At 49.5% G+C, this 13,054-nt stretch overlaps 1 protein-coding gene across 6 annotated transcripts in view; it reads right to left on the bottom strand.

Moving 5' to 3' along the window:
• The window catches only part of NRF1 (nuclear respiratory factor 1), a 55,350-nt gene extending 45,318 nt beyond the window's left edge, over positions 1–10,032 (bottom strand). For all 6 annotated transcript variants that reach the window (XM_061467911.1, XM_061467909.1, XM_061467908.1 and 3 more), the window contains exons 1-3: positions 9,810–10,032; positions 2,727–2,841; positions 179–305 (exon numbers count right to left, since the gene is read on the bottom strand). In XM_061467911.1, coding sequence (XP_061323895.1) covers positions 179–305; positions 2,727–2,841; positions 9,810–10,032 — 465 coding nt within the window. The remainder of the gene's footprint in view (positions 1–178; positions 306–2,726; positions 2,842–9,809) is intronic.
• Between the last annotated feature and the right edge of the window lie 3,022 nt (positions 10,033–13,054).

Below are 13,054 nucleotides of genomic sequence, written 5' to 3' on the forward strand. Positions count from 1 at the left end.
ATGCAGAGAAGTCAGGACCTCAGTGCTATCCTCATGTCCTTAGAATCTGAACTCCTGTTTCCAGGGTTTTAAACACGACTTTCAGATCCCTACCAGCCTTGCAAAGCTGCCTGGAGCAGAATGAAACCTGCGGAGAAGGTGAACAACTTCTTACACAGCTTTTCCTAGAGACACCTACCACATTCTCCAAGGGTGCAGCACCGAATACTTTAAAGACAGGGTTGGGTTTGGAGGGTGAGATGCAGAGAACGATGGCCTGCTGCCCCACTCTGGTGGTGTACTCATCCAGCGTGGCTCGGAGCTTCCTGAAACACAGGCAGAAAGCAGTGAAACCAGCTGAAAGCCCTGCAGAAACACAACCCTTCACATTGTAAATTCCCTTTCTTAATGCTGCCCATTCAGAAACCAGGTGAGAAGTGGAACCCCAGATGGCCAGACCAGCCCCACATCCTGCTTATTCCTCCACTCCCGCAGGCCTGCTGTGTTCCCTGCAGTCACCAGCAGCTCAAATATCACTTATTCTCCTTTCTTTCCTTTTTCCATTGATGTAAAAAGGAAAACAAAATCAGCAGAGCAGCAAAGCCAGGACAGCAAGAGTCTGCATATCCCCTCTGTCACCAAAGGGTATTATACAAAACTTGGAAGAACTTAATGATTCAACAAAAGAGGACTGCAAATAGAGGTTATTTCACATCCAACCTTGTAACAGAGCACTGCAATTCTGTAGTACTGAAGTCCTGCTCAAACCAGGACCATCAGAATTCAACCTACAACTACAGGACAGCCAAGAAGCAGAAATATTACAACAGCTCAGCACAGAAAACCCGAGTATTGAGACAGGAGCCATATCAGCAAGTCCCTTTGGAACGATCTCTCTGTAGGAAGAAAATGTTCCATCATATACTTTCTACCTCGTCTTCCCTTTAAAGCAATGGAAGAGAATGTGTCAGAAATACTGACAGAAACTCAAGAGAGAAGCAGAGTTTATCAACAGGTAACCTCAGCACTCCATGGTGACAGTGCAGTATCGACCCTGGGACTTCAGAACCCGCTGTTTACAGCAGACCTGTTGCCAAGAAGCACCAACATCCGCTACAGAGATCCCAAAACCAGAAGCTGTAACTTCCCACTTGATTCAGTGGTGTAAAAATCAAGCAAAAATGTGCTAAACCAATCAGAGTGCAAAAAAAAACAACATGCATTTTGTCACTCTCTGAAATGTAGTCACACGAAGCAGTTGCACGAAGGGAGGAGAAAGAATTCCTTTACAGAGGAGTTTCTTCAAAACAATATTGTTCACAGTTCAAGAGAGAAAAGAATTTGCTCTTCAGAAAAGTTGCAATGAACACAGCTCAGTCAGCAAAGCTGGGAGAAGGAAGGAAAAGCAGAATAGAGCTATAAAAGAAAGGGAATCCGCTCCCAGGAAATATTTAACACTAGCTCTGTTCCACTTGGCTCCTGCTAGATCTGGTGCAGAGGGTGCTGTGGGACTCAGCAGAGGAGTAAGCAGAATAAGGAAACCAACTTAATTTCTCACTAAGAATTACAGGAGAGAGGGAAATAAGGCAAACCTCTGTCCAGCACTACTCCAGTGCATTTAGCGTACACACACGAGGAAGTCAGCAAGAAACAGTGTCAAATACCCCTGCCTCCTCTAACATAACCCAGTTACACCCAAATCAGTTTAAAAGGCAAAACCTCCTTTGTTCCAAATCCTAGTAAATAATATCAACTGCTATTTGCAAGTGTTTCCTGATGGGTTAGCAGATGATGTCTCCAGACTTGCGGGAAGCATGTGTAGTCAGCTCAGCACTGGCGCTCCTTGGTGGCCATCAGGCGGGCAGACAGCCTCAGAGCACCTGTAATGCAGCACCTGAAGAGCTGTGGAGGTTTGGTGTCTGCAGAGCAAGCTGCTGAAGCCAAAGGAAGTGTTTCAGCTCTGGCATGCATTTCCCCTTCATTATTCTCCCCCAAAACTGTGAACTAAAGGCTGGGTAAGACTTCAGTCTTAAGGGGAGACCTTAGAGCAGCTCCAGTGCCTAAAGGGGCTGCAGGAAAGCTGGAGAGGGGCTCTGGGCAAGGGCCTGTAGGGACAGGCCAAGGGCAATGGCTTTAACCTGCCAGAGGGGAGACTGAGATGAGCTCTTAGGCAGAAGCTCTTCCCTGTGAGGGTGCTGAGGCGCTGGCACAGGGTGCCCAGAGAAGCTGTGGCTGCCCCATCCCTGGCAGTGTTCAAGGCCAGGTTGGACACAGGGGCTTGGTGCAAGCTGCTCTAGTGGAAGGGGTCCCTGCCTGTGGCAGGGGGTTGGAACTGGATGGGCTTTAGGATCCTTTTCAACCCAAACCATTCCATGATACATTACGTAGACAAGACCTTTGTGCCACTGCAGAGCTGGGATATGGCTGTAGCTCCAGATTCTCAGGCCAGCTGCTGTTAGGGCCACTGTGAACATCTTACAAGGCAATGTTACAATGACAGATTCACCTTGTGACCAACTGGGGTAAAACCAGAATGCTGGATCCCACCAGAATGCTCACGACAGTCCTAGTGATCATAACATCACACTGAAGATGAGCAGAGCTGCAACTTAACCGATTTCTTCAACAGAGATTTGGGTTGCAGAAAAGATGCCACCAAAAAACCCCAAGCTGGGCAACTTCTGGACAGCACTGGAGACAGACCAGGGATGCAGACCAAGGTGTCAGAGTGCAGGAGGAGTTCTTACCGTAGCAGACGTGTTTGCTGCCTCTTGCGGATGGATGGGTTGGACTCAAACATGTGTGGTCGCTTCCGTTTTTTACCTGTCGCCACAGCAGCGGCTGCTGCCATCCCCACAGGGCCTGGAAACCAAACCACAGAGGGTCAATCAGCACACTGGGCTCAGGAACTGGCCAGGAGGGACACTGCCATTGCTCCCCACGCAGGATGGGTCCCAAGGGATCAGCTTCAAGGGCCTCCCCATCAGACCAGGGTGATGTGAATTCCCTGCTGAATCCCTCCTCTCCAGCAGTATCAGAGGTGTGTGTCAAAAGGCTCCATTCCCAAGACTGGCAAATCCCAGCTCAGTCCCAGGTGAAAGCCACATATGTCAGTCCAAAGAATCCCTTATAGTCATGTAATTATGTATTTTAACTTCCAAAGAGATGGAAAAACTCTCAAGTACATCAAGACTTCAAATAACTGACTGTAATTGAGGAGATTCCAGTAGCAAGGGAGAAGAGGCCAGGTACAACACCATGAATCCTCTTGGACACAACTCCAGCATCAGGAGTCCAAAGCTTTCCCTAGGCATTAAATGCCAGTTCTAATAGGAAAGTACTGGTAATCCAGAGTTCCCAGCAGCATCCTACAACAGGCCCCTGAAGAATAGTGGGGACCACAGCAGGGCAGTGCTATTGCTTTTGCGATCAAACTCTGGACACAGACTCTATGGAAGGGGAAGTTTCCTTAAGTTAATTGGAAGTAAATCAAGTAACATGGAATGGGTTGTGCTTCTATCTGTGATGCCCAGAAACGAGTGCAGAGTCAGAATCAGAAAGCCCTGGGGTCTACTGCAGGCTCAAGGACGTGCCTGTGACTCCTGAGCAGACCTCAGGCACTCTTTGTGTGGTTCCTCCATGTATCAGAGGTCAAAGATCACACCGGGCATCATAAAAGCACTCTGTGTTTAACAAAGATGCAGCTACTGGATCAGAAAGTCCTCAGCTAATGATTAGTGGAAGCTGGGAGATGATAACAAAAGTAGTGTCTGATGATACAAGTTCTCTAACCAACTGCTCTGGGAGACAGTACATGGACAGAGCTCTGGGTGACACTGCAGAGCCAGGTTTTGTTAATTCCTAACAAACTACCTGAGCACTACCATGGCCAGAACTGCTCCACACTGCTCCAAGGATCCTGTGCTTGGGAAAAACAGGATAAAATCGCTGTCATTTGGGGGACTGGAAGAACAGTTGCTCTGGAGAAGTGAGGAAAGGCCACACTGGGCTCTTGGGCAAGCTTTGGGCTGGACGTCAGTAGCTTGAGAGAGGACGCCTGCAACACCGGAACGGAGCCGGGGGAGATCAGTGTCCAGGAGCCTCACCTCAGAGCAACAAGAGCCACCAAGGAGGGAGCCTCAAGTCCTCGACAGGGCTTGCCCAGGAGCCGGCAGCTCAGCTCACACAAGGAGCTGACTCACAGGGGCCAGGAGCAGTGGCACCAGCCCTGAGTGGGTAAAAACCTGACCAGGGAGCGCGGCGGAGCAGTTTGCGCGGGCAGGCGAGCAGGGTGACTGCCTGGTCAAGAGGAGGAAGGACTGCTTGCTTGTGCGGAGAGACGTAGACGGACCGATGGCTCAGACAGATGATGGTCACAACACGATCAAAAGCTGTAGTGAGGAATAATGTGGGTACCCAGACTGAGCCTTCCTGCAGACATGCAGCCGTGCAGGTCTCTGGCTGCAGTAAATGCCTGAGCCCGGCACTTGCAGTGGAGAGAGGCAGTGCCACCGCCTGTGTGCGGTGTGAGCGGATAAATGATCTGCTCAGGCAGGCGGCTGAACTGAGGGAGGAGGTAGAAAAGTTGAGAGCCATCAGAGAGTGTGAAAGTGAAATTGATTGGCGGAGCCATGCCCTAAGGCAAGGGCAGGGGGAAGTGGTTGAACAAGTGATGGATCCCCTTCCCTCCTACCATCAGATAGGAGTGAACTTAAGGGACAAGGAGGTACAGAGGGAGGTCCCTCCTCGGAGAGGTAAGAAAAAACCCTCGCAGTCCCTTTCTCCCTCCCAGTTGCCCTTGAATAACAGGTACAAGGTCTTGGAACTACAGGGCCAGGTAAATGGAGATGGAGGGGTAGATCTATCTAGTGAGTCACCTAGGGCTTGTCACTCACCCCCATGCCTTAGAACTTCCTCAACCAAGAAGAAAAGAAGAGTAATTGTGGTGGGTGACTCCCTTCTGAGGGGAACAGAAGGGCCCATTTGTCGACCTGATCCATCCCACAGGGAAGTCTGCTGCCTACCTGGGGCTCAGATTGGAGATGTTAAAAGGAAACTCTCTGATCTGGTGCAGCCCTCTGACTACTATCCGCTGCTGGTTTTTCAGGTTGGCAATGATGAAATCATTACAAGGAGGGCAAGGGCAATGAAGAGATACTTCAGGGCCCTGGGACGGCTGGTTAGAGGGTTTGGAGCGCAAGTGGTGTTTGCCTCCATACCTGTTACAAGCAAGGGTGAAAAGATAAATAGGAAGAGTCTCCAGATTAATGTATGGCTACGGGACTGGTGCCGAAGGGAGGGTTTTGGGTTTTTCAGTCACGGGCTGCTATATGAGACACCTGGTTTGCTGGTGGCAGGTGGGATATACCAGTCCCAGAGGGGGAAAAAGGTTTTTGGGGCAGGAGTTAGCAGGACTCATTGACAGGGCTTTAAACTAGGTAGGAAGGGGAGATAACTGGGCCTGTTGGGGACAAGCCCAAGAGAAACATGCTAGGGCTTGAAGGATGGCAGACGAGGGAGGACTCTCAATCTATTGTTTCATTTGAGGGAAAGGATAGTTGTTTAGACCCTGTCCTGCAGGGGAAAAAGGGTACTTGGGCAAGAGTTAGCAGAACTCACTCACAGAGTTCTAGGTTAGATTCAAAGTGTGAGGGGGGTGTAGCTGGGTTTGAACTAGTGGGGCATTGTTCTAGTATGAATGAAGACCAGAAGGCCTCCCGCCTTCCAAGGGTGCCACTAGCGTGCTCTGCTCGCTCCCTGAAACGCCTGCACACCAATGCACGCAGCATGGGGAATAGACAGGAGGGGTTAGAAGTCTGTGTGCGGTCTAAAGGTTATGACCTGGTGGCAATTACAGAGACATGGTGGGACAGCTCACGTGACTGGAATGTGGTCATGGATGGCTATGTCCTTTCTAGGAAAGATAGGTCAGCAAAGCGAGGTGGTGGAGTTGCTCTTTATGTGAGAGAGCGACTAGAATGTATTGAGTTCTGTCCAGGGGCAGATGAGGAGCAAGTGGAAAGTCTGTGGGTACGAATTAAGGGACAGGCTGGTACGGGCGATACAGCTGTGGGGGTCTATTACAGACCTCCTGATCAGGACGAGGGAGCTGATGAGGCTTTCTACAGGCCATGGGGGATTTTAACTACCCCAATATTTGCTGGAAGACTTACACTGCCAATCATTCACAGTCTAGGAGGTTCCTCCAGTGCATTGCTGATAACTTCTTAATGCAAATGGTGGATAAACCAACTAGGAGACGAGCGCTGCTGGATCTAGTACTCACCAACAAGGAGGGTATGGTTGAAGTGGTGATGGTCAATGGCAGCCTTGGCTGCAGTGACCATGAGATGGTGGAGTTTAGGATCCTGTGTGGGAGGAATAGAATACGTAGCAAGGCCACAATTCTGGATTTCCGAAGGGCCAACTTTGGCCTCTTCCCATGAGACTTCCCTTAGCAACTGATTGAAAGGGTACTAGGTGGTAAAGGGGCTCAAGATAGTTGGTCAGCATTCAAGGACCACTTCTTCAAAGCTCAGGATCAGAGTATTCCAATGGGTAGGAAGTCAATCAGGGGAGCCAGGAGACCAGCATGGTTAAACAAGGAACTGCTGGGCAAACTCATGCGGAAAAGGAGAATCTATGGATTATGGAAGGAGGGGCTGGCCACTTGGGAGGAATATAGGACAGTTGTTAGAGGATGTAGGGAGGCAATTAGGCCAGCTAAGGCCTCCTTGGAACTTAATCTGGCAAGTCGGGTTAAGGACAATAGAAAGGGCTTCTTCAAATACATAGCAGATAAAACTAACACAAGAGGCAATATAGGCCCACTGCTGAATGAGGTGGGTGCCCTGGAGACAGAGGATATAAAGAAGGCAGAGGTGCTGAATGCCTTCTTTGCCTCTGTCTTTACTCCTGCAGACTCTCCCCAGGGGACCCAGATTCCTATAGCCCCGGAAGGAGTCAGGATAAAGGAGGAGTTTGCTTTGGTGGATGAGGATTGGGTTAGGGATCAGTTAAGCAATCTGGACGTCTATAAATCGATGGGTCCGAATGGAATACACCCGTGGGTGCTGAGGGAGCTGGCGGAGGTCATTGCTGGGCCACTCTCCATCATCTTTGGTAAGTCGTGGGAAACAGGAGAGGTGCCTGAGGATTGGAGGATGGCAAATGTCACGCCAGTCTATAAGAAGGGCAAGAAGGAGGACCCGGGTAATTACAGACCGGTCAGCCTTACCTCCATCCCTGGAAAGGTGATGGAACAACTAATTCTTGACACCATCTCTAGACATATCAAGGATGAGGGGCTCATTAAGTGCAGCCAACATGGTTTTACCAAGGGGAAGTCATGTTTGACCAACCTTATAGCCTTCTATGAGGAAGTAACTAGGTGGCTGGATGATGGTAGAGCGGTAGATGTGGTTTTTCTTGATTTCAGTAAGGCATTTGATAACTGTCTCCCACAGCATCCTCACAGATAAGCTAAGGAAGTGTGGGCTTGATGATCAGGTAGTGAGGTGGATCAAGAACTGGCTGAAAGGAAGAAGGCAGAGAGTTGTGGTTAATGGGGCAGAATCTAGCTGGAGTTCTGTGACTACTGGAGTCCCTCAGGGGTCGGCGCTGGGACCAGTGCTGTTTAATATTTTCATCAACGACCTGGATGAGGGAACTGAATGTACCCTCAGCAAGTTTGCTGATGATACTGAACTGGGAGGAGTGGAGGAGTGGCTGACACACCAGAGGGCTGTGTTGCCATTCAGCAAGACCTGGACAGGCTGGAGAGTTGGGCGGAGAGAAACTTGATGAAATATAACAAGGGAAAGTGTAGAGTCCTGCATCTGGGGAAGAACAACCGCATGTACCAGTACAGGTTGGGGGCTGACCTGCTGGACAGTAGTGAAGGGGAAAGGGACCTGGGGGTCCTGGTGGATAGGAGGATGACCATGAGCCAGCAATGTGCCCTTGTGGCCAAGAAGGCCAGTGGCATCCTAGGGTGCATTAGAAAGGGGGTGGTTAGTAGGTCGAGAGAGGTCCTCCTCCCCCTCTACTCTGCCTTGATGAGGCAGCATCTGGATTATTGTGTCCAGTTCTGGGCCCCACAGTTCAAGAAGGACAGGGAATTGCTTGAAAGAGTCCAGCGCAGAGCTACAAAGATGATTAAGGGAATGGAACATCTCCCTTATGAGGAGAGGCTGAGGGAGCTGGGACTCTTTAGCTTGGAGAAGACTGAGGGGTGACCTCATCGATGTTTACAAATATGTAAAGGGTGAGTGTCAGGATGATGGAGCTGGGTTTTTTTCAGTGATGTCCAGTGACAGGACAAGGGGCAGTGGGTGTAAACTGGAGCATAGGAGGTTCCATGTGAACACCAGGAAAAATTTCTTTACTGTGAGAGGGACAGAGCACCGGAACAGGCTGCCCAGGGGGGTTGTGGAGTCTCCTACACTGGAGACATTCAAGGCCGCCTGGACAAATTCCTGTGTGATGTACTCTAGGTTACCCTGCTCTTGCAGGGGGGTTGGACTAGATGATCTTTTGAGGTCCCTTTCAACCCTTGGGATTCTGTGATTCTGTGATGTGTCAGTGCCTGCCCTAGAGAAGTGGGGCAGCTCCTGTTATGGGCTGCCAACCTCTGGCCAGTGGCTGGAGGGGTACTGGACACCCTCTGCATATGGAGCCACCAGATGTGGCTCCTGCAAACACCACCCAAGCCTGAAAAGCTTGTGTGCTAGAAGAGAAGGGGAAAAGAATCCTACAGGAGCTGAGGTTTGAGAATTCCTAAGGAAAGGGATGCTCAGTGTGGTGGTGGAAATCTGCAGGTTCAGTCAAGCACATCAAGAGCTCTGTTCAGCAGATAAAGTCTGATACAGAGTCAGGTCAGACCCTGAGTGTTTTATCACTGTATTTTTCTCCTAATGAGGTCAATCTGGTACAAGGCAAATGAGGAGGCCATTTGGCTTCACTGAAAGGAATTTGTGGTTCTGTAATGCTTTCCCAGTCCAGATATGCTGGGGACCCTTTGTAGCGTCTCCTTGAGAGAGGCCTTGCATGTGAATGTCATCTCCTTGGCTAAGCAAGATAGTGCAGCACTCCTGGGTTATTTTTGCTGTTGTTTATACAGGCTTGAAATAAGCTTGCTCTTTGACATACATTTTAGCTTCATTATTTGAGGCAGCACTTACCAAGGACCCTCCTTATTGCACAAACCAGTCTCTTATGCCTCTTCTTACACACAGATAAAGTGATGCAATATCGAAGCAGCTGGCAGGCCTTGTGAAGAAGGTCAATAAGCAAAGGCAATAAGGAGATATTCAGAGCATCCCATGGGTGCAAGATCACCACCCACCTACAAGCGCTGTTTGCAACCTCTGCGAGGATAATCAGGGGCTGGAGCCTGACAGGCTGAGAACACTGGGGCTGTTCAGCCTGGAGAAGAGAAGCTGTGTGGAGACCTCAAAGCAGCTTCCCGTGTCTGAAGGGGGCTACAAGGATGCTGGAGAGGGACTCTTCATCAGGGACTGGAGTGACAGGACAAGGGGTCATGGGTTCAAACTGAAACAGGGGAAGTTCAGGTTGGAAATAAGGCAGAAGTTCTTCCCTGTGAGGGTGCTGAGGCGCTGGCACAGGGTGCCCAGAGAAGCTGTGGCTGCCCCATCCCTGGCAGTGTTCAGGGCCAGGTTGGACACAGGGGCTTGGAGCAAGCTGCTCTAGTGGAAGGAGTCCCTGCCTATGGCAGGGGGTTGGAACTGGAGGAGCTCTAAGGTCCCTTCCAACCCAAACCAGTCTGGGATTCTATGAATGCCATGTTAAATGAACAACAGTGATTGTACCTGCTGCAGCCAGGTGGGCAGTGACTTCGTCAGTAGCTGTGGAGTTGAGGATGTCAGAGTCATCGTAGGATGTGTCCTCTGGTGAAGATGGTGAGTCCTCATCTGCACTGAGCATGCTGTGCTCTGTGTAGGTGGCCACATGGACCTGTTGCACTTGCTGGGCCACCGCATGGGCCTCGATGGTGGCCATGTGCTCTGTTTGGGTCACCTCGTGTTCATCCATTAATAACCACTGTCAGAGGAGACAAAAGAAATCACAGGAAGGGGTTACTGACATCGAGGTAAGCGTGGGCAGCCAAAGGTTTCTCAGCCAGCTGGGTAAGCAGGATGTGACCGCAAGGGAACAGAGATTACCTTCCCAAGTGACAGTGGTCTTTGACAGGGAAATAACAGCTACACCGTGAAGCAGAAGAGGAGCTTGAAGTGTATGGGTTTGAAAAGTCCATACTTCCAAACAACATGGCACAGCACCCAGACAGTCATCTTTGCTGGAATGGATTCTGTAGCCCTGAGATGCGCCACTCACCCACTACACGTTCAGAGGTCTGATCAAAGCTGGAACTTCTTTTTGCCACTTCAGCTTTCTGGGCAGATGTGAAGTGTCCTGACCCGTGGCAGGGGATGGGAACTGGATAATCCTAAGGTCCTCTCCAACCAAAACCATTCTGTGATTCTAAGATGCTCGAGGGCGTTACGCAATCCCCGTCCTTCAACCTCAGTAGCTCAGAATATAAACAAGGATCCCAGAACAGAAGTTTAGTGGCAGCAAGTTGCATTCTGGAGGCCATTTTTGTTGTATTACTTATTTAAAGTCTGGAAGGAGGCAAAATCATTACAATCCAAGCGCAAACATTAGATAAAGCACATTTATTTCATGCATCTAGTGGTAAACCACTGAGCAAAGCAGCTGCTTACACACTGAGCAGGGCACTGGCCCACATGGCATGAACATAAATCTGTGCAGAAGGAACAAGACAGGAGATACACGGATATTTTCAGTGTGTGGAAAAGGGACATCACATCCTGAAGATATTTTCAAACTACAATAGAAGAATTAGGACATCAGCCGATCCCCAAACCCCCCCAGGACAAACAGCAGAAGGAAACACATGATCACCTGTAGAAAACAGTAACATATACCCAGCAAATTCTCATCCTGTAAGTGCAGTCATAGAAATTAAAGCTCTTGATGACACCCTCTTCATGGAAACCTCTTCAGTTTGTCAGGAGGAAAGAGCTAGGAACATGGATACAGCCACAGAGTGGTCTCAGTACATGGCTGGGTAACTGCTCTATGGAGTCAGGCAAGCCATGTGATTAGCCTGGAGAAGAGAAGGCTCCTGAAGGGGAGACCTTAGAGCAGCTCCAGTGCCTAAAGGGGCTACAGGAAACCCAGAGAGGGGCTTTGGACAAGGGCCTGTAGGGACAGGCCAAGGGGAATGGCTTTAACCTGCCAGAGGGGAGACTGAGATGAGCTCTTAGGCAGAAGCTCTTCCCTGTGAGGGTGCTGAGGCGCTGGCACAGGGTGCCCAGAGAAGCTGTGGCTGCCCCATCCCTGGCAGTGTTCAAGGCCAGGTTGGACACAGGAGCTTGGAGCAAGCTGCTCTAGTGGAAGGTGTCCCTGCCTGTGGCAGGGGGCTGGAACTGGAGGAGCTTTAAAGTCCCTTCCAATACAAACCAGTCTGAGATTCTATGATCCCACCATTGCCCCAGCAGCAAAGCACCTGTTATGCATCTGAAGGGTCCACACTTGGATTTGAACAGGGATTCAGGCACAGGGGATGAAAGGAAAGTTGTTCTTGGTTAATTTCAGAGATGAACATTTATCATTCCAGAAAAAAAAAAGAACGTTTATTCCTGTTTTCCTTCAGACACCAGAACATTTTCAGGTGTAAGGAAACCCTAAAGGTATGATGATGCCTGCAAAGACATTTCCTGGTAGCTGCAGCTCAGTCCAGAAGCCCAGAAGGATTTTGAAGCCATTTAAACTGCTTAAAAAAATATGAGGATAAAGTCCTCTCATCACAAAGTGCAGTTGCCTCATGACCATGTCAGGGGTTCCTTTGATGTACTGTCAACTACAATCAATGGCTGTTGACACCATTGCTGGAAGAACACCAGACGCAGGAAGAACAAAGCTAAAGCAGCAGAAGCCAAACCATTCAAACCAGCAGAAAACAGAAACTGAAGAGAAAAGCCGTAAAATCTACATTAAATTTAAACCCACATGGATTAAAATGCAGTTTTTGTCTGCTCAGTGTAATCTGTGGTGTGACTGTAAAGAGATACAACTCAACCCGTACAAAACCACTGTAGAAACTGTCCTCTGTCATCGCCATCTGGTTTAATGTTGCTCACGGGTGCTTTAAACTGAGCTAAAAATATGAAGTCCACAGCAGAAAAAAGGATGAGGTTCATCAGCATGACTGGAAAAGCTCTTGCACAGACAGGGCCGGGGCTTATTTTTAACCTTTAGACCACTGAAGCGGTTTTAGTTCAGATGCTGTGGAAGACAAGACACTGCCCTCTGAGACAGGCTTAACTCGGAGACAAGCAGCACTCTGCTGGCATTGGAAATCACTCATCCAACATAATGCCCAATTCACCCAAACCCCTGCTCAGATGAGCAATGCATGAAAGAATCACTGGGTCTCACTTCCTCGGCAGTTTAAATGATGCAAATATGAATTATCTGAATGAAGACAGAAGGAGAAGGGCTGAGATGCAGAACGGTTTGACAGAGACCTGCTCTGTGCTCTCCCATGCACACACACAGCTCATTCCAGCCACGTGCTCAGATCCTTCCTGAGAGAGACCAGAGGGAATGCAGGGGCACAGGTTTTAAATGAAAAGAGGGGAGATTTAGATCAGACATAAGGAAGAAAGGCTTTATGGTTGGGATGGTGCCCCAGAAGCTGTGGCTGCCCCATCCCTGGTAGTATTCAAGGCCAGGCTGGACACAGGGTCTTGGAGCAACCTGCTCTAGTGGAAGGTGTCCCTGCCCGTGGCAGGGGTTGGAACTGGCTAAGCTTTAAGGTCCCTTCAACCCAAACCAGTCTGTGATTCTATGATTCTACCATTCTGAAAGGGGGTGCTAACAGGTAACAGCCTCATCAGAATCCAAAACAAAAGTTCTCCTGGCCAAGTTTTGCAACCAAACCTTCCTTCTTCTTGTGCCTTACAGACCTCACATGAGGAGCAAAGCCCTCCTACATAAGCCAACACCACACAGCCCAAGAAGTCAG

Source organism: Pezoporus flaviventris, unplaced genomic scaffold (genome assembly GCF_033815535.1).
Source record: "Pezoporus flaviventris isolate CSIRO_AGI_PZ_B2104156 unplaced genomic scaffold, CSIRO_AGI_Pfla_v1 ptg000046l, whole genome shotgun sequence".
Lineage (NCBI taxonomy): Eukaryota > Metazoa > Chordata > Aves > Psittaciformes > Psittacidae > Pezoporus > Pezoporus flaviventris.